Raw genomic sequence first — 16,498 nt, 5'->3', positions numbered from 1 at the left:
CCTGACGAGACGGGGAACGACTTCACGCATAACGATGCAGGAATGCGGGCGTGTATGAATAAAAGACGTGATGTAGCAATTGAGCATGCACAAGACGTACGAGCATGGGGGTGGTGCAGGGAAGAGGCCTGAGGGCTCGTGGCCCAGAGACCCTGTTTACGTATGATCTGCCTGCGCAGCCAGCCGGGATTTGTGCGCCCGCCCGCCAGCTGCAGCGTTTGTTCGGCGCGGAGGCGAAGACGGCGGATCAGCGCGCTGAGCACGAGCAGCAAGCAGTTTGGCGAGGGTGGGCGCAGGCAAGCAGGCAGGCAGGCGGCGGCGGCGCTTGGGCAGGTGTCTTGGCGGGCGGTGTGTGGATGCAGGTCCGGGTCCGTGTGGGTGGTGGTCCTTCCCCATGCCGCTATCTGGCTCTGGGTAAAGCCACCCAGGAGTGAACAACCCGCGAGAACCTCCAAACCGCTGACGAACGACCCCCGCCAACCACCGCACTCACCACCAGACTGCGACCGCGAGAGCCTCCCGCAATCCCGCCCGCTCCCACCCGCCCGACCCAGCCCGCGAGACAAAGCCCCCGAGCTTCCTCACCGACCATCAAGCCGACGACGACGCACCCGCCGCTCTCCACGCTCCCTCCAGCACCTGCCCAGCTCCGCAGCCCGCCACGACTCCGCAACCATGGCCGGCACACGAAACTATGACTTCCTCGTCCGTCTCCCACACCCACCACGCACAGCCTCCCCTGCCCCTCCGCCCTCCTGCTTGACCTCCCCCGCCGCGCCGTCATCGTGACAACGCACCGCCGCCGCGAGGCTGCCGTCGCTCGGCCGCCACGCTCGATACACGCATGCTGACATTCACGCTTCCTCGTACAGATCAAGCTCCTGCTGATCGGCGACTCGGGCGTGGGCAAGTCGTGCTGCTTGCTGCGCTTCAGCGAGGACTCGTTCACGCCGTCCTTCATCACCACCATCGGCATCGACTTCAAGATCCGGACCATCGAGCTCGACGGCAAGCGGGTGAAGCTGCAGATCTGGGATACCGCAGGGCAGGAGCGCTTCCGCACCATCACCACCGCCTACTACCGCGGTGCCATGGGCATCCTGCTGGTCTACGATGTCACCGATGAGCGTTCCTTCAACAGTACGTCTACTCTCCTTGCCCTCCCCCTCGCCTCCCCTCGCCTCCCCTCCCCGCTCGTACGCACGTATATGCTTCGTTTCCAATATCTGGCCACTTGCCCGGAGCTTCCTGGCTCGCCTCCGCCCCACACTCCACAAGCACGTCGCCGATTGCGGCGGTGCGGCCCACGGGAGAGCTTCGGCGGAGCTGGTCAAGCCACAGAGAAGGAGATCCCCCTCCCCCTCCCCATCCCTCCCATGGCATCTCGGCAAGACAGGAACGACGAAGGCTAATGACACGCGGCCCCTCGCGCACTCCTCCCTCCGGGGGGGCGTGCGGCGCTCGAGGGACCGGCGTCGGCGCAAACAGACATCCGGACTTGGTTCTCGAACGTGGAGCAGCACGCGACGGAGGGCGTGAACAAGATCCTGATCGGCAACAAGTGCGACTGGGAGGAGAAGCGCGCGGTGTCGACGGAGCAAGGGCAGGCGCTCGCCGACGAGCTGGGCATCCCCTTCCTCGAGGTGTCGGCCAAGAGCAACATCAACGTGGACAAGGCGTTTTACTCTCTGGCGGCCGACATCAAGAAGCGCATCATCGACACGGCGCGCAGCGACCCGACGCCCGGCCAGGGCAGCAGCGGCGTCAACGTCAACGATTCGGGCGCCAACGCGGGCATGGGCGGCAAGTGCTGTTAGATCATGAAACCTCTGCTTGTTTTGTGTTTCTCTTTTGATGGTTTACAAGTTTGCTTGGTTTTCTTTTCCCTCTTCCCTTTTTTTTCCCTTATTTTTCTTCTCTCATCTCTTACTCTTTTAAATTAACGGGATCACTCAGAGGGAGGGAAATATGTTGTTATGCGAGAACGTCTCCAGTTTATTGACGCCCGATGTGGTTAGGAGGGGAGCAAGAAGGACGTAAGGAATTTCTTTTCCTGACGACGATGGAAGAGGTAGTCATGACATTGCAGGGGGCTTGGAGGCGGGATGGCTAAGAGCGAGCGAGCGAGAGAGAATGTGCGTGCGTACGTGCATTCGTATGCATGATACTTTTTTGTCGTTGCAGTTAAGCAAGGAAGCGAGTGAATGACGTGGAAAGGATTGCGAGAGGAGGGCTGGAGGCGGGAAGAATAGGGGGGAGGCGAATGGGGAGGTATGGGAAGTAGAAGCAGGGGTGGCGTGGCGTGGCGGGGGGGGCGCGGAAGGGAAAAAGGGTGAAGACGCAGGGGAGGCCGAGGGGGGAGAGTGGTTTGGAATAGGCGGTGGCAAAAAAACAAACAAAAAAGTGCATGCACAATTACTTTCTTCCCTCTCTCTATCGCTCTTTCTACCTAGATCTACCCCCCTACTTCTACTCCCTTGCACCGCATTCTATCAGCCCGCGCTCCGCTCCGCGCTCCGCTCCGCGCGCTCCACGCTTCCGCCCAACCCTACCTCCCGCCATTGGTCAACGGTAACCACATGACTAGTACTACTACTACTACTATACTACTTACCTAGTTTTTTACCTTTTCTTCTACTGCCCTACCACCTGCCACCTCTTAACGGATTGGCTGGAGAAAGGAGAATGTGTGTATGTGTTCGGGGATAAGTTCAACATATACCGAAATATAGAACGTGTTTTTCTTTCTCTCTCTCTCTCTCTCTCTCTCTCTCTCTCTTATACTTTTACTTATCCTTCCCTTTTCTACTCGTCCGAATTGAAAGGAACTTGGTGAGGTAATAGATGTAAGTGGCGTAGCGGTTGGAAGTGATGAGTCGAGTTATGCTAAACTGGTCGTTGGGGAATAATATTTTGGGGCTTAGAGGCGATGTTCTCTACTCCTTCTTCCTAATGTGCCGTAGATGGAGAGTTAAGGCGGCGGTGGAGGCGGGGCTTAAGCCTTTTTTTTTTTTTTGTAAGGGTTTGATTAGTAGTCCTTTCTATGCGCTGTCTTGCGTTGTTGGTGGGGCTTTTCTAAGTATAAGAGGTTTTTTGTTTGGTTTTTATGTTTTGACACCTTGCTCTTTTGACGTGCGAATGGGCTGGCTCTACGCTCTTTTTTCTTTTTAATTTTTTTCTTTCTTTTTTTCCGCCCTTAAGCATGTTGGAACTTTTACCTTAATAGAGGGTTATATATTGCCCTCCTGTTCTCTGCGCTCTTTAGGTCTTCGAAATGGGTTGACTACTCTTTCTCTATTCCTCGAGATTGTCCTTCTGTTTTCTCTCTTTCCCTCTTCGCTAGAAAAGAGATAAGTCAAGACAAATGACCGTATTATTTTCTATCTGCGATGACAATAATGTTAAGCGGTTTGCCGTGGCTGCACACGCGGACAAAGTAGTGTTTCTTCGCAACACATAAAAGATGGATTAAATCTTTCCTTGCAATCGACTGTCACTGGAAGAGATCACGTGCTTAGTGGTTTTACTCCTTCTTCTAGACGGCTGAGTTGGGCAACGCAAAATATAGGATAGCGTTATACACCGTGACATTACGCACATACATTAACTATGGTTTTTCGTCTCACTCCAAAACTATATCCAGCCATGCCGTCTCAAACGTTTGAGCAACACATCTACACGGTTCACCATTCTCTAGCCAGCCTGATAGATGCCCAGAGCACGGACGTGCGGGTTGATCATGGACAGGTTGAAGGGGGTAAGGTAGAGGTCGTCGTCGGTCAGGGCGACGAACATGGTGCCGTTGACGGCGGGGTCGCCCTCGTAGACGTAGCCGGCGGGCTGGAAGGTGTAGCCCTCGTTCGGGCCGGTGAGGGTGAGCGGGGTGTAGGTGAGGTTGAGCTGGCTGACCCAGGCGACGAAGGCCGGGGCGGCGGCCGCCGTCGACGTGACGTAGCTGTTGTTGGGGCCGACGGGCGCGCCGGCGTCGTCCCACGCGAGGCGCACCTGGCGGCCGGGGAAGCTGAGGGGCTCGCTGCGGTTGCGCGCGATGGCGGGCCCGCAGCCGTAGCCCGTGACGTTGAGGTTGACGCAGCTCTGGTCGGACGGGATCTTCGAGTCGGACGGGTCGGCGACGCGGCGGCCGACGACCTCGTTGTCGGCCGTGTCGTTGGGCGAGAAGCGGTTGGGGTTGGGCTGGTTGACGAAGCGCAGCGGGGGGAAGTTCTGCCACGCCAGCCGGGTGGTGTTTTCGGGGCACGAGGATATGTAGGGCGCCAGGTAGGTCCAGGCCCACGACTGGGGGATGCCCGTCTCGAACCACACCGGGTAGGGGTGCAGGCCGAGCATCTGGCGGAATGACATTTGCTGGCGGGCCTCGGTTGCGATGGACTGCGAGAGCAGCTGGCCGACCTCGCGGGAGTCGAGGTGGTTGATGAAGCCCCAGACGCCCGACTCGCCCCAGCGCGTCAGCTTCTGGTTGAAGTCGATGTACTCGCGCACGGTGGTGTAGGGATAGTTGTAGGTGCACTGCGGGGCGGCTGTCTCGCCCAGCATGTTGGAGAGCAGCGTGGCGTGGCCCGTCTCTTGCTGGGCCATGAAACTGATCAGAGCGCGGTCCTCGGCCGTCAGGCCGGCGGCGAGGAAGTCCTCGTCGGAGAAGGTGGCCAGACCGTTGTTGAAGAGGTCAAGCTCGATCCACTCCTGATACAAGCCGAGCTGGATGGACTCGTAGTCAAAGTCCGAGTTCACCATGTACCGCGGCTCGGTGCCGTTGGTACCAAGACCGCCGGCGGGGGTGTAAGGGGCGGGGGCAGGCTCGTGGAGCTCTCCATCCGAGTTGTAGTAGGTGGCGGTGGGGTTGGGCGGGAGAGGGGCCACGGAGGCAGCCTCGGTGGTGGGTGCCATGACAGCACCAGTAGTGGTGGGGGTGCCAGAGAAAGGGCCATGGCTCGTATGGCCAGTCAAGACACTGGAGCGCCGGGGAGGAATCAAGGTGGCGGTGGTGAAGGTGGCCGAGATCTGGGAGTCGGGACCAAAAGAGGTGGCCAGGTCGGAGACAGGGTCGGGAGTGTCAGTGGCGTACGGAGCATCAGCATCGGTGTAACCAGGCACGTCAGGCCTGGGAGCCGGGGCAGCTGCGGCCAGACAGGCCAGGACAGCGCCTGGGAGGACCGTCTTGGAGAACATGGTGGGAGCGGGAGGTGATGGTATGTATCCGACAGCCACGGGCTGGGGCAGAATGGTTTTATAGCTTCCATGTCGAGTGCCACGCGGCAGCGGAGCGGAGTGCAGCTCGATATTACTGCAGGATGATGGCATTGCATGTCGCTGCGGATGCAAAGGTGAGTGGTGCTCTGACTTCACCACCGGCTCGAACAGGAACTAGAGGACCGAGAAGCATGCACTAGACAGCCGTTGGTCGGAGCAGCGAAGCTGTGCAGACATGGCACGGTGCAGAGCGAGCCAGGTGCAGCGGGACCCAATGGCCAACCATGTCCAAACGGGAAGGATTGCGGAGTCGGGGCCGCATCGGGAGATAGGCGACTTCGGTGCCTTGTTCAGATGTCAAGATCGGAGGGTGCGAATTCGGGATGCAGGAGGACGGATGGGGTCCGACCGGGCGGTGACGTTGGAATGACACGGGAGCGGCGGCCACGGGTGCGTCGAGGTGGCATGTTCTGTGTTGATGGAGTTTGGCTGGCCAGACCAGCAGTCTTTCTCAGCAATAATACGTTTCTGGAGATCGTCGGGTGGCAGGTGCGAAGCTCCACTGCCGAACGCCTTTCCCGTCCGCTCTTGTGTCATGACGTCTCTCTTTCACACCCCGCCCAGCTTAGATCATCAGCCTCACAGCCAAAAGACGCCGCCACCGGCTTCAACCGTGCAGCACCCCGAGTAGTGGTTATTGCTCGAAGGCCGAGTCGGTGGGGTGCACACCATTTCCGCAAAGCTTCTGCACGTGGGTCCACGAGTCTGCCATGGCTGTCAAACTCACTGTCACCTTCACCGCAGATGCCTGGCTCACTGTTGACCGCTTGGAGACTAGCGAGGTCATGAGTCGGGGCACTATGCTGCTCTACCTGCCTGGGACCCGATCTTGATGAACCTGTCCAGGACTGCAGCAGAAATCCACGGGAAAACAGCAGCCGATCCGCGACTGTTGCAAAAGCTGCATCACTCATCAGCCGCACGAGAAACCACACTGCATGCCCGCCCAGAGATGTCCAGAGTCCAGCACCCCTGTTGCAGCGCCCGCTGATCACTACTGATTGGCCGGAAAGGCGGCATTATGGCCGATGGCGCTCTCCCCCGGACTTAGGACTTTGCAGCCGCGACTCGTCATGAGGGGAGCCGGTCGATATGTGCTTTCTGCCTCACCAGAACCGCTGCGCGCTTCTCCTCTCAAACATGCCGTGAGACTGAAGCCACGAAAATTGCTTCCATCACGCTTGTCTCACTCCCAGGCACGCGTCTCATACCTTCGATGACGCAAGAGAACTCGCCAAAAGCCGAGGGCCAGTCCTCCACCCCAACAACCCCAGCCTCGAGTCGTGATGAAGCTTTTACCCCCACGAACACGACCAGGCCCTCGATATGGCGACGTGTCTGCGACATCGTCTTCTGGGTGCCGCCCAACTGTCGCTGGGATCCTGACAATCCGCCCGGCTTCTCCATGTCGTTGAATTTCCTCTTCGCATTTGCCGGAGCCTTTACCGTTGCCAACTTGTGTACCCATCATGAGACTGTCCGATCAGGAAAATAAAAAAAACTGACATCTCCTTGCAGACTACAACCATCCCATCTTGAACATCTTGGCAGATGACTTCAATGTCACGTACGAACGCGTGGCGCAGATCCCGACGGTAATGCAGGCCGGCTACGCCGCGGGGCTGCTGTTTCTGTGTCCCATGGCAGACATGGTGAAGAGACGGCCGTTCGTGACCGGACTGATGTTTTTCACTGCAACCGTATGGTGTGTCGTCTCCCGTCTTCCGCCATTGGCCGACGTAAACCAAAACACTAACTCGCCCAACCACCAGGATCGGCTTATGCGTGACACATTCCCTCACCGTCTTCTCCGTGCTCTCTTTCGTCGTCGGCGCCACCACCGTAACCCCGCAGCTCATGCTCCCCCTCGTCGGCGAGCTAGCACCACCCCACAAGAAGGGCGTCTCGCTCTCCATCGTCACCTCCGGCCTGATGCTCGGCATCCTAATCGCCCGCCTCCTCTCCGGCACCATCACCCAGTACGCCAGCTGGCGCTCCGTCTATTGGATGGCTCTCGGGCTCCAATACCTCGTCTCCCTCCTCCTCTGGGCCTTCATGCCCGACTACCCCTCGACCAACCCCACCGGCAGCGACACCAAACTCGCCTACCTCCCCCTCCTCCGCTCCATCCCCGTCCTCCTCTTCCGCGAACCCGCCCTCCTCCAAGCCTGCCTCATCTCCATCTTCACCTCGGCCACCTTCACCGTCTTCTGGACCACCCTCACCTTCCTCCTCGCCGGCGCCCCCTACCACCTCTCCCCGCTCTCCATCGGCCTCTTCGCCCTCATCGGCATCGGCGCCATGCTCTTCGGGCCGCTCTACGCCCGCCTCATCACCGACGCCTTCGTCCCCTGGCTCGCCGTCCTCCTCGGCGAGCTCCTCGCCCTCGCCGGCATCCTCATCGGCACCTACGCCGGCACCCACACCCTCGCCGCCCCCGTCCTGCAGGCCTTCCTGTTCGACCTCGGCTTCCAGAGCGCCCAGGTCGCCAACCGCAAGGCCATCTACGCCATCGCCCCGCACGCCCGCAACAGGGTCAACACCGTCTTCATGGTCTTCACTTTCTGCGGCCAGCTGATGGGCACCGCCGTGGGCAGCGCCGTCTATCAGAGGCACGGTTGGGTCGCGAGCGGGAGCGTGAGCGTGGGCTTGGTAGGCGTCAGCTTGTGCTTTTGTGCCGTCAGGGGCCCGTGGGAGACGGGGTGGGTGGGGTGGGGTGGGGGGTGGGCGCTCAGGCGGCCGAAGGAGGAGGGGGGGGAGGTGCAGCAGCAAGGGAGCGGGGGCGTGACAGGGAGGAGCCCTGGGGGTGGTGATGATGATGATGAGGAGAAGGGGGGTGAGGAGAGGGTGTTGGAAGAGATTGAAGTGGGAGGAGATCGAACGGGGAGGGCCTGGTCAAGAGACGGAGGAAACGGTGGCGTCGACGATGATGATGGCATCGTGAGAATAAATGCGGAGAGTGATGGGGAGAAGCGGTCCACGCTTACGGAGAATAGCTTGTCTGTTCAGAAGTAGCGGTTGATGCAGGAGGTGGGAAAACATGCGTGACACATGAACTGATGAACGATGTGCTTTTTGAAAAAAGAACGACCGCATGGTAGGAGCGAGATTTTTATAGACGGCTTAGAGCATGACCACTGTATTATCGCTGGACCAACAACCCGGTCTTGGTCTTCGTGGTCTAGAGACGGTGCTATATATTCATTGTTTCCCATTGCTTGCCACGTCGAACTAGGGCAAAACGGTCGTCACTCACTACACGCAAGGCAAGAAACCTTAAAAAGGGCAACACAAGCCGTAGTAGCCCAGCATGTTGCACAAACGTCGGAGCCAGACATGTATTGCCGGCACAACACTACCTTGTACATGAAAACGTGGTTAGCTTGAAAATACGGAAACAAGCAAAACGCAACGAACTATACGACCAAACACGTTCCATCCCATCCCATCGCATCACAGAACCAGGAAGCATACATGCATACATCAAAGCCCAAGACCCCTGCTCCGCTCCGCTCCGCTCCGTTTCTCCTCCATCCTCTCTCCGACCCCCTCACCCAATCGACCCCTTCCCTCCCAAAACTACTCCACCACCCCTCACAAAACCACCACAAAAACCCCACCCAGCCCCAATCCCAATCCGACCGCCACCGCACCCACACCGACAGTACCTGCCGCACCAGTCGCGCTCGCACTCGCCCCGGTAGTACTGTCAGCACCACCCGATCCATCACCACTGGTAGTAGCAGCAGTAGTAGCAGCAGTAGCAACAGCGTCGATGGTCGTAGTCGGCGTGGGCGCGTCAGACGTGAACGGGACGGCGGCGTCGGTGGCGGTTGCAGAGGCGGAGAATTGGACGGCTCCGCTGTCGTCGTCGTCGTCGTCGTCGTCGTCGTCGTCGTCGTCGTCGTTGTCGTTGTCGTTGCTGGATGGTGGTGTGGCGGTGGAGTTGGAGGGGTTGAGGACGCTGGGGGTGGGGGTGGGTTGGTGTTAGTGGTTGTTGTTGTTGTGGTTGTGGTGGTGGTGATTGTAGGGAAGAGAAATAGGGGGGGGCAATGGAGCAATGGTGCAAGGGAGAAGGGAGAAGGGAGAAGGGAGAAGGGAGAAGGGAGAAGGGAGAAGAGAGAAGAGAGAAGAGAGAAGAGAGAAGAGAGAAGAGAGAAGGGAGAAGAGAGAAGTGAGAAGTGAGAAGCGAGAAGCGAGAAGCGAGAGGAGAGAAGAGACTGCAGGCTTACTTGTCAACAACATGCACCACGCCATTCGCCACCAGCAAATCCGCAACAACCACCCTCGCGCCGTTGACGAAGACGTCGCCGTCGTCCAGCACGCGGACGGTCAGCTCGGCGCCGTTGAGCGCCGTGAGGACAGCGCCGCCGCCCGTCTGGTTGCTGCCGTTAGTTTCCGACCGGATCACGTCCGGATACGCGACGGTGCCGCTGACGACGTGGTAGCTGAGCACGTTGGCCAGATCGTCCGTCGACGCGTTGGCCAGCACGGGGCCGATGGCCGCGAAGGCCTGGTTGACGGGCGCGAAGACGGTCACGTCGGGCGTCGTGTCGACTGTGTCGACCAGGCTGGCGTTGGTCAGCGCGCCCACGAAGGCCGTGAGGTTGGCCGCCAGCGCCGTGGAGCTGACGTTTGCGGGCAGTGTGAGGAGGCTGTCGATGATGTGGATGGTACCGCCGGTGAAGTTTACGTTCTGGCGTTGGGGGGTCCGTTAGTTTCTGGGTTTGTGGGTGGAAAGTATGGGTAGAGAAGGCGATGGAAAGATATAGGGAGTGGGAAATTCTTGCCATTGAAAAGGCTGACGTCTTCGTAACCCACGATTTGGAGAAAAAGAGGAGGGGGAAGCACGTACAGCCCGTGTTACAGTCGCGTTCTGCCGCAGACCCGAGTAGAAGACAACATTGTCGTCCTCTTCCTCGACCTCAACCCGCTGACCGCCGGTGACATTGGCATACGCAGTGTCCGTCAGAAGCGTGGGGATGAATCGACTATCCTCAGTGATCTGGCTGGAACTGTACGTGCCGTCAAGTACGTGGTAGGTGAGTACAGCCTGGATCAGGCCGGGGTCCTGCGTCAACGCCGCGCCGAGGGAGGTGTTCATCAATTGGTCGAAGGCATCGTTGTTCGGAGCCAGAATGGTGATATTGCTGGCGCCCGATAGCGAGCTCAAGACGTCTGGGAGCGCGCCCAAGTACGTCGTCAGGTTGGACAGCTCGGGAATACCGCTGAGCGTGGCATTGAGATCTTGCGTCGTCTGGGCAAAGGCCGTAGAGGCCAATGCCGCAAGGGCCATGTGCCTGAGCATCTTCAATCCGAGAAGTGATGGTTCAAATGCTGTGGACGGGCAGAGGACGGGTCGAGTGGATGCCCAGCTATTTAAGGGCCGACACTCCAGGCTTACGACTCCACCTTCATGGAGTTAAACTTGGAAAGGGCAAATCGACCAAGGAAACAAAGAGGTGACCTCGTCCCGAAGGCCGTCGTAATCCTCCGCCATTTGGCGGCATCATAACGCAACGTGTCTGGGTCGACTGACCAACAGCGCTCGCCATTGGCAAGCAGCAAATGGCTGGGCATAGGCAATACCGTTCGATGCCCAGCCCGCGTTTCTGCTCGTCGACGCATGGCCATCAGCTAAAGGCTCTTGGTGTCATGACGGCTTGGACTGGTCCAGCTGGGAGGGTGAAGTGAGAGCCACACCATCGCGGGTGTATCGGATGTTCCGTGAGTGGTTGGCGCCACGACTACGCCCGGCCAAGCACACAAGTATCATCTTGGCTTTCGAAGGTGGCTAGAAAGCAGACTGCACGCTTCCGCGCGGCCGCGAGAGTACGTAAGCGGGCGGGCAGGCGCGCGATGTTGATTGGCAGTAGAGATGCCAAGGAAGCGGGAAGGGAGGGGTCTGTCGTGAGTGACGATGGTGGCAGGGGCAGGAACAAGCACGCACAGGGTCAGGTTGCTCGCGCTTACGATGCGGAGAATCTGGGGACACGGCAAGCCGGATGTGGGCTGCCGCGTTTCAGCCTTAGCCTGGGGTGGCCTCGTGTGTACTCAACATGGATGATACATTTATCGCATAACAACACAACGCCGCTTCAATCCTTGTCCAGGGTGAGCTGCGTGCTAACCTCCCACTTCTCGCCTCCACGGCCGTAGCCGCCGGCGAGCTTGTTGCGCACGAGGCTCTGGATGCGGTCCCGCAGCTTGGCCATGTCGTCGAGGCTGCGTACGCGCAGCTTGAAGTTGGCCTGGCACAGCCCATAGTGCACCTGCCACACCTTCGCTTCCTCGACCGACGACACTGCGGGATCGGCTTCGATGACCCGCAGCAGGCTCTCCAGCCCCGGCCCGGAGTAGGACATCATCAATATGCGGCCCAGGGACCAGCCGAGGCGCCAGCCCAACAGCATCATGGAAATGGCAATGAAGGCGGTGATGGACCGGTCCAGCCAGATGTACATGTCAATCGACAGGAGGGGCAGCAGCAAAAGCAAGCTAGAGCACGACAAGGTGAGGAAATGCGACGGGTTACTGAGCACCGACGGGAGCGACTCTAGGTAGGCGAAGCGCATCACCTTGCTGATGCGCTCGTGGTTCTTCAGCCCAATGGCCGAGATCAGCGTGGCAACGATGGCCGCCAGCGCCGCCGTATCCACGCTGCCTGCCGACACACGCTCGTGGACGTGCGGGTGATGCGCCTCATGCCCACCGCTGTTCTCCAGCGCGTGCTGCAGATTGTGGCTGACCAGATCGAAGCCTGTAAAAATAAGTATCACGGCCATGGCAAGGCCGGTCAGCACTTCAAAACGCTCAAATCTACACGCACAACGTCAGCCACACCGACCCAACCGGGGCACATGGCCATGCATACCCAAACGGTCGTTTCAGACTTGTCCGTCTCCAGCACTCAAAGTTGCTCCCAATGTCGGCGATGCAGCACACGGTTGCGCCAACGAAATCGTAGAACATGAGATGCGACAGGGCCGTCATGGCGGTTGAACCCTGCGCGCTATATTTGACGTAACCGCCAACCAGCAAGTGGCAGACGCACCACACGGCGCGCATCTTTTGCTCCGGCGTCATGCTGCTTCGGATCTCGGACCAATTGGGCAGCGGTAGCGATGCGGGGACTTGTAGAGGGGCGCGGGGCGCGGGCTCGAGGAAGATCTGGTGCGAGACGCTGCTGTGCTTGTACTTGTGGCCACGACGGCGGCCAATGTCCTGCGGAGCGCGTTAGCCCGTCCAACGGCAGCTTGGCTGCTTCGACATACCGACGGCTTCGGGGACGGCTTTCCCACGACATACTGCTGCGGCTGGAAGTTGAACGGGTTCTTGGGCGTATCCGACGGCGCCGTCTGCGGCGTCGACGCTTCCGAGGCGGCCGTCATCTGCGGCGTGTAGTATGCAGAGGCGGGGGTGCGCGGGCTGAGGTTGGCCGACGACGGACTCAGAGCACCGAAGCTCTGCGACGGGAAAGTGGCAGACATGGGCGACAGTGCATCGCGCTCGAGCTGGGCGTCGGGCAGTCCCAGGCCAACGGGCTTGCATGGATCCTCAGGAGGCGGCGTGGGCGTCCGCGGCGGGACTGGGATCGGCATGGTGGACGCCATTGACGACTAGCAGAGCGGTGAGGCGGCGGCGTAGGTGGTGGAGAAGACGGTGGTGGAGGAGCACCTCGACCTGGAGATGGCTCGACCCCTGGGCCTGACTCGCCGCTCGTCGCCCCGGGCGCGGCGATCCGCCCCGGCGCGGCAGGCCCAACTGACCCAGAGACAAGCAGCCGCATCCTGCGCGCCATCTCCGCACTCTGACTCTCCCAGCAGTCAATGCAACCCCCAGAGCTCGCCCACTGCCAACATGCGCCCCCGCGCCGCGTGCCGAGCCTGAAAGAAGAGCATGGGAGATGGCCCACAATGCGGGAGCATCGCCCACCCCCGGCGGCCCGCTCCACCACGAGCACAAGCGCAAGCCCATCGTCGCCGACGAGCCCGCCGCACCGAGCCCGCCGCCTCGCTCGCCCGCCCGCCGCCCGTCCAGCGCCCACAAGCGGAGCGTGTCGGCCAGCATCCTGTCGAAGCTGCCATTCCTGCGCAACCCGGGCGGCGATCTGCCGGCTGCCGCGCATGTCGCCCTCGCCGGCAAGGAGGACCCGCGCGCCCGTGACGACGGTCCGCTGAGCCTGGGAGCGAAGCGCAGCGGCGCGTCCATGGCCCTCGCCCACGCCGTGCGACAGAGCGCCGCCAACACCACCACCGCCGGCCGGAGACGGCGCGGCTCCCTGCGCAAGACTGCCATTCTCGGCACGCGCCAGCGCTCGAGCGAGTCCGCCCTCCACAAGATGGACCCCATCGCCACCAGCCCGACCTCGCCCGAGCAACGTCCAGCGACCCTCGCCCCGCGCCCCTTCACCTACGCCAACCCCTCGGCCGCCTCGTCGTCCGAGAGCGGCTGGAGCGGCATGCCGCCCGCCAAGCCCACTTCCCTGCACGAGACGACGACGACGCCGCGCTCCGCCGTGCTGGCCTCGCCCATCTCCAGCCCCGTCTCCAGCCCCGTCGCGAACCCCTACGCCAGCACCACCGACGACGACAACGACTCGCTCACCTTCCGCCGCCCCTCGTCCCCCGGCGGCCCCGGCAGCGGCGCCAATGGCCACAATGGCCACCTGTCGCCGAGCTACTTCCCCATGCAGGCGCTGAGCAGCAGCAGCCTCCTCCAGCAGCGCCGCCGCACCGCCGTCAAGACCAATTCCTCGACCACGCGCCATTCGTCGCCGCTGTCGCTGCCGCCCGCCACCACCACCTTCGACCTCGTCGACGAATGGGACTACAGCGAGACCGAGTGGTGGGGCTGGGTCGTGTTGATTGTCACCTGGATCGTCTTCGTCATCGGCATGGGCAGCTGCCTCGAGGTGTGGAGCTGGGCCTGGGACGTCGGCGAGACGCCGTATGCCCCGCCGGAGCTGGAAGACGACCCTACACTGCCAATCGTTGGCTATTACCCTGCCTTGATGGTGCTTACGGCGGTCATGGCGTGGGTTTGGGTCGTGGTTGCTTGGGTGGGCATGAAGTACTTTAGACACGCCAAAGTTGTCGGGGACGATGGATGAGGGGCTTGTGTGCGTTTCGTCTGGGAATCAAGGAGGCGGTATCAGGGGTCCAATGGGAGGGTGGAAAAACGGGGACGGCGGTCTTGAGCCGGGACGGACGGCTGAACTGAGATACCCAAATAGTACGGCTTACAGTAAGCCCAACATCAACGATATGACTTTCTTTCGCTCCATACCGACACTTTACGAAAGGCATCAGGCCTGTTTTCAAACAGCATCCGGTGCGATCGAGGACAATGGTGTTCAGCGTAGTGGACCCTGTCTCCTCGCTCAGACCACCTCTGCATCCCGCTCAAAGCCTGTGTCAGCCAATGCGTTGGCAGTGATGTGGCACAGCAGTGAAGAAGGGTCCTATGCAATAGCTTTCTTCCTGGACATGCCATTGGGCGCGATGAGGTAATGGCAAACTTTATTCCGACAGTTTTTGACGAGGGCTAAGTCATGGCTCACCGCCTGGAGCGAGCACTTTTTACACTCACCTAGGTAGCTATCTAAATACAACGTACCTTGGCTTTGGGAGTTTTGCTCATTCAGCACGTTGCTTCGATCCACACCGTGTCGTCTAAAACACTTGGCGTATATACATACACTTGGAATCGTTCCGAACCTGCCGTCAGGCGAAACAGAAAATGCCGCTCGACTCGGCCCCGGCCTCGGTCGAGTCGCTTCAGGGCGGCATACTCTCCGCTATTTCTCCACAGTGCACGAGGTAGCAGATCCTTTGTGCCCAACGACACGGGACGCCGTTTTCTGCAAGGACCCTTGTTTTCGTATGATACGAGATATTTCATCTAAAGCAACCACATCTTGTGACTTGTACATCCTCTGTTCTGCTCTATGTGCGGGGTCTGAGTTGGGGTAGCGTCATTTTTCCGATCCAAAAGACCGACCTTGTTGTCCCGCCGGAGAACCGTACAGCACATAGACGTGAGAATTGGGGACTACGCCGCAGAAAAAAGAGCAGAGAACACCCTACCAACCACCTTTCCTAAAAACAAAAACAAAAAAACATTCTTCAATACAATGGCACCAACTCTCCAGCTCTCCCGCGCCACCGAGGCAGACATCGATGCGTTCCTCGACCCAATATATGCCGCGTTCGAGGGCAACGACATCCGCACCATGTTCTTCGGCCACGACAATCCAGCCCACCGAGCAAGCACTAAAACCCGTATCGCGGAATGGATGCGTGAGGGAAACCACAATGTCTGGCTCAAGGTCGAGGAGAAAGAGACGGGCCGGATCGTGGGTGGGAGTTGGTGGATGGTCAGTCCCATTTTGTGGTCCTTCCCTGAATATATACACCTCCTTTCCCGTTCACAAGAGCACACCGAGAAGCCGAAAACGATATCAAACCCCATCCCAAAAGAACGCCACGCACATACAAAAACAAAAACAGAAGCAAGAAAGAAACAAACGAACCACACAACCCACCCACCCACCCACCGAACCAGCTTTGCTAACCGCAGCGGCCAACCACCCAAACAGATATACCCCCACTGGACCCCCAACCCGGCCCTCACCCCCTCCGCCGCCGCCGCGTCCGTCACCCTCCCCTTCCTCTCCTCATCCGGCCCCACGGACCGCGCCATGGGCGAAGCCCTCATGTCCTCCTTCCTCGCCCGGCGCGCGCGCCACATGTACGGCGAGCCGCACGTCCGTAAGTAGCAGCACCCTCAAACCACCAACCCCATCCCTCTCCCCTCCCCTCCCCTCCCCCACCAACCACCAACCACCACCCTCAACCCCCCGAACACCAATAACAACAACAATAACAATAAAACTAACGAAAAAACAGTCCTCGCCCTCCTCTTCACCCACCCCGCCCACCAGCGCCGCGGGGCGGGCTCGCTGCAGATGCGCTGGGGCGCGGCGCTGGCAGACGGGCTGCTCGTGCCGCTGTGGGTGGAGGCGACGGCGGCGGGGCGGCGGCTGTACGAGCGGCACGGGGCTGGGGGCGTCGAGGAGGTGCGGGATGAGGCGCGGGCGGCGGGTGATGTGACGGGTGATGCGGTGGTGGCGTCGGATGGGAGGGGGGTTTGGGTGTGTGAGTATACGATGATGAGGAGGGAGCCGGGGTCGAGGGTTGTGGTGGCGAGGGAGGGAGGGGGGATTTGA

General features: G+C 60.1%; 7 protein-coding genes across 7 annotated transcripts; 4 read left to right on the top strand and 3 right to left on the bottom strand.

The window, feature by feature from the left end:
• Positions 1-675: 675 nt before the first annotated feature.
• Positions 676-1,817, top strand: BKCO1_200031 (gtp-binding protein sas1; the record flags this gene model as incomplete). The annotated part of the gene is made up of 3 exons (XM_020272519.1): positions 676-705; positions 873-1,140; positions 1,489-1,817. 3 exons carry the CDS (start codon positions 676-678, stop codon positions 1,815-1,817), a joined length of 627 nt encoding a protein of 208 aa, XP_020134716.1.
• A 1,876-nt stretch (positions 1,818-3,693) lies between these two features.
• Positions 3,694-5,187, bottom strand: BKCO1_200030 (protein rds1; the record flags this gene model as incomplete). Its single annotated transcript, XM_020272508.1, has 1 exon — positions 3,694-5,187. One exon carries the CDS (start codon positions 5,185-5,187, stop codon positions 3,694-3,696), a length of 1,494 nt encoding a protein of 497 aa, XP_020134717.1.
• A 1,297-nt stretch (positions 5,188-6,484) lies between these two features.
• On the top strand, positions 6,485-8,283 carry BKCO1_200029 (mfs general substrate transporter; the record flags this gene model as incomplete). The annotated part of the gene is made up of 3 exons (XM_020272496.1): positions 6,485-6,728; positions 6,787-6,973; positions 7,041-8,283. The coding sequence occupies 3 exons, from the start codon at positions 6,485-6,487 to the stop codon at positions 8,281-8,283; spliced, it is 1,674 nt and encodes a 557-aa protein (XP_020134877.1).
• A 579-nt stretch (positions 8,284-8,862) lies between these two features.
• On the bottom strand, positions 8,863-10,576 carry BKCO1_200028 (fasciclin domain-containing protein; the record flags this gene model as incomplete). Its single annotated transcript, XM_020272485.1, has 3 exons — positions 8,863-9,232; positions 9,501-9,964; positions 10,124-10,576. 3 exons carry the CDS (start codon positions 10,574-10,576, stop codon positions 8,863-8,865), a joined length of 1,287 nt encoding a protein of 428 aa, XP_020134876.1.
• A 790-nt stretch (positions 10,577-11,366) lies between these two features.
• Positions 11,367-12,881, bottom strand: BKCO1_200027 (cation efflux family protein family; the record flags this gene model as incomplete). Its single annotated transcript, XM_020272474.1, has 3 exons — positions 11,367-12,087; positions 12,143-12,492; positions 12,543-12,881. 3 exons carry the CDS (start codon positions 12,879-12,881, stop codon positions 11,367-11,369), a joined length of 1,410 nt encoding a protein of 469 aa, XP_020134879.1.
• Positions 12,882-13,174: 293 nt separating this feature from the next.
• Positions 13,175-14,380, top strand: BKCO1_200026 (uncharacterized protein; the record flags this gene model as incomplete). Its single annotated transcript, XM_020272463.1, has 1 exon — positions 13,175-14,380. One exon carries the CDS (start codon positions 13,175-13,177, stop codon positions 14,378-14,380), a length of 1,206 nt encoding a protein of 401 aa, XP_020134878.1.
• Positions 14,381-15,403: 1,023 nt separating this feature from the next.
• BKCO1_200025 (gnat family protein) lies at positions 15,404-16,498 on the top strand (the record flags this gene model as incomplete). The annotated part of the gene is made up of 2 exons (XM_020272452.1): positions 15,404-16,040; positions 16,179-16,498. The coding sequence occupies 2 exons, from the start codon at positions 15,404-15,406 to the stop codon at positions 16,496-16,498; spliced, it is 957 nt and encodes a 318-aa protein (XP_020134881.1).

The sequence above is a fragment of the Diplodia corticola genome (assembly GCF_001883845.1).
Source record: "Diplodia corticola strain CBS 112549 chromosome Unknown scaffold2, whole genome shotgun sequence".
In the NCBI taxonomy this organism is placed as follows: Eukaryota; Fungi; Ascomycota; class Dothideomycetes; order Botryosphaeriales; family Botryosphaeriaceae; genus Diplodia; species Diplodia corticola.
This window is presented reverse-complemented; position numbering and strand designations above follow the sequence as displayed.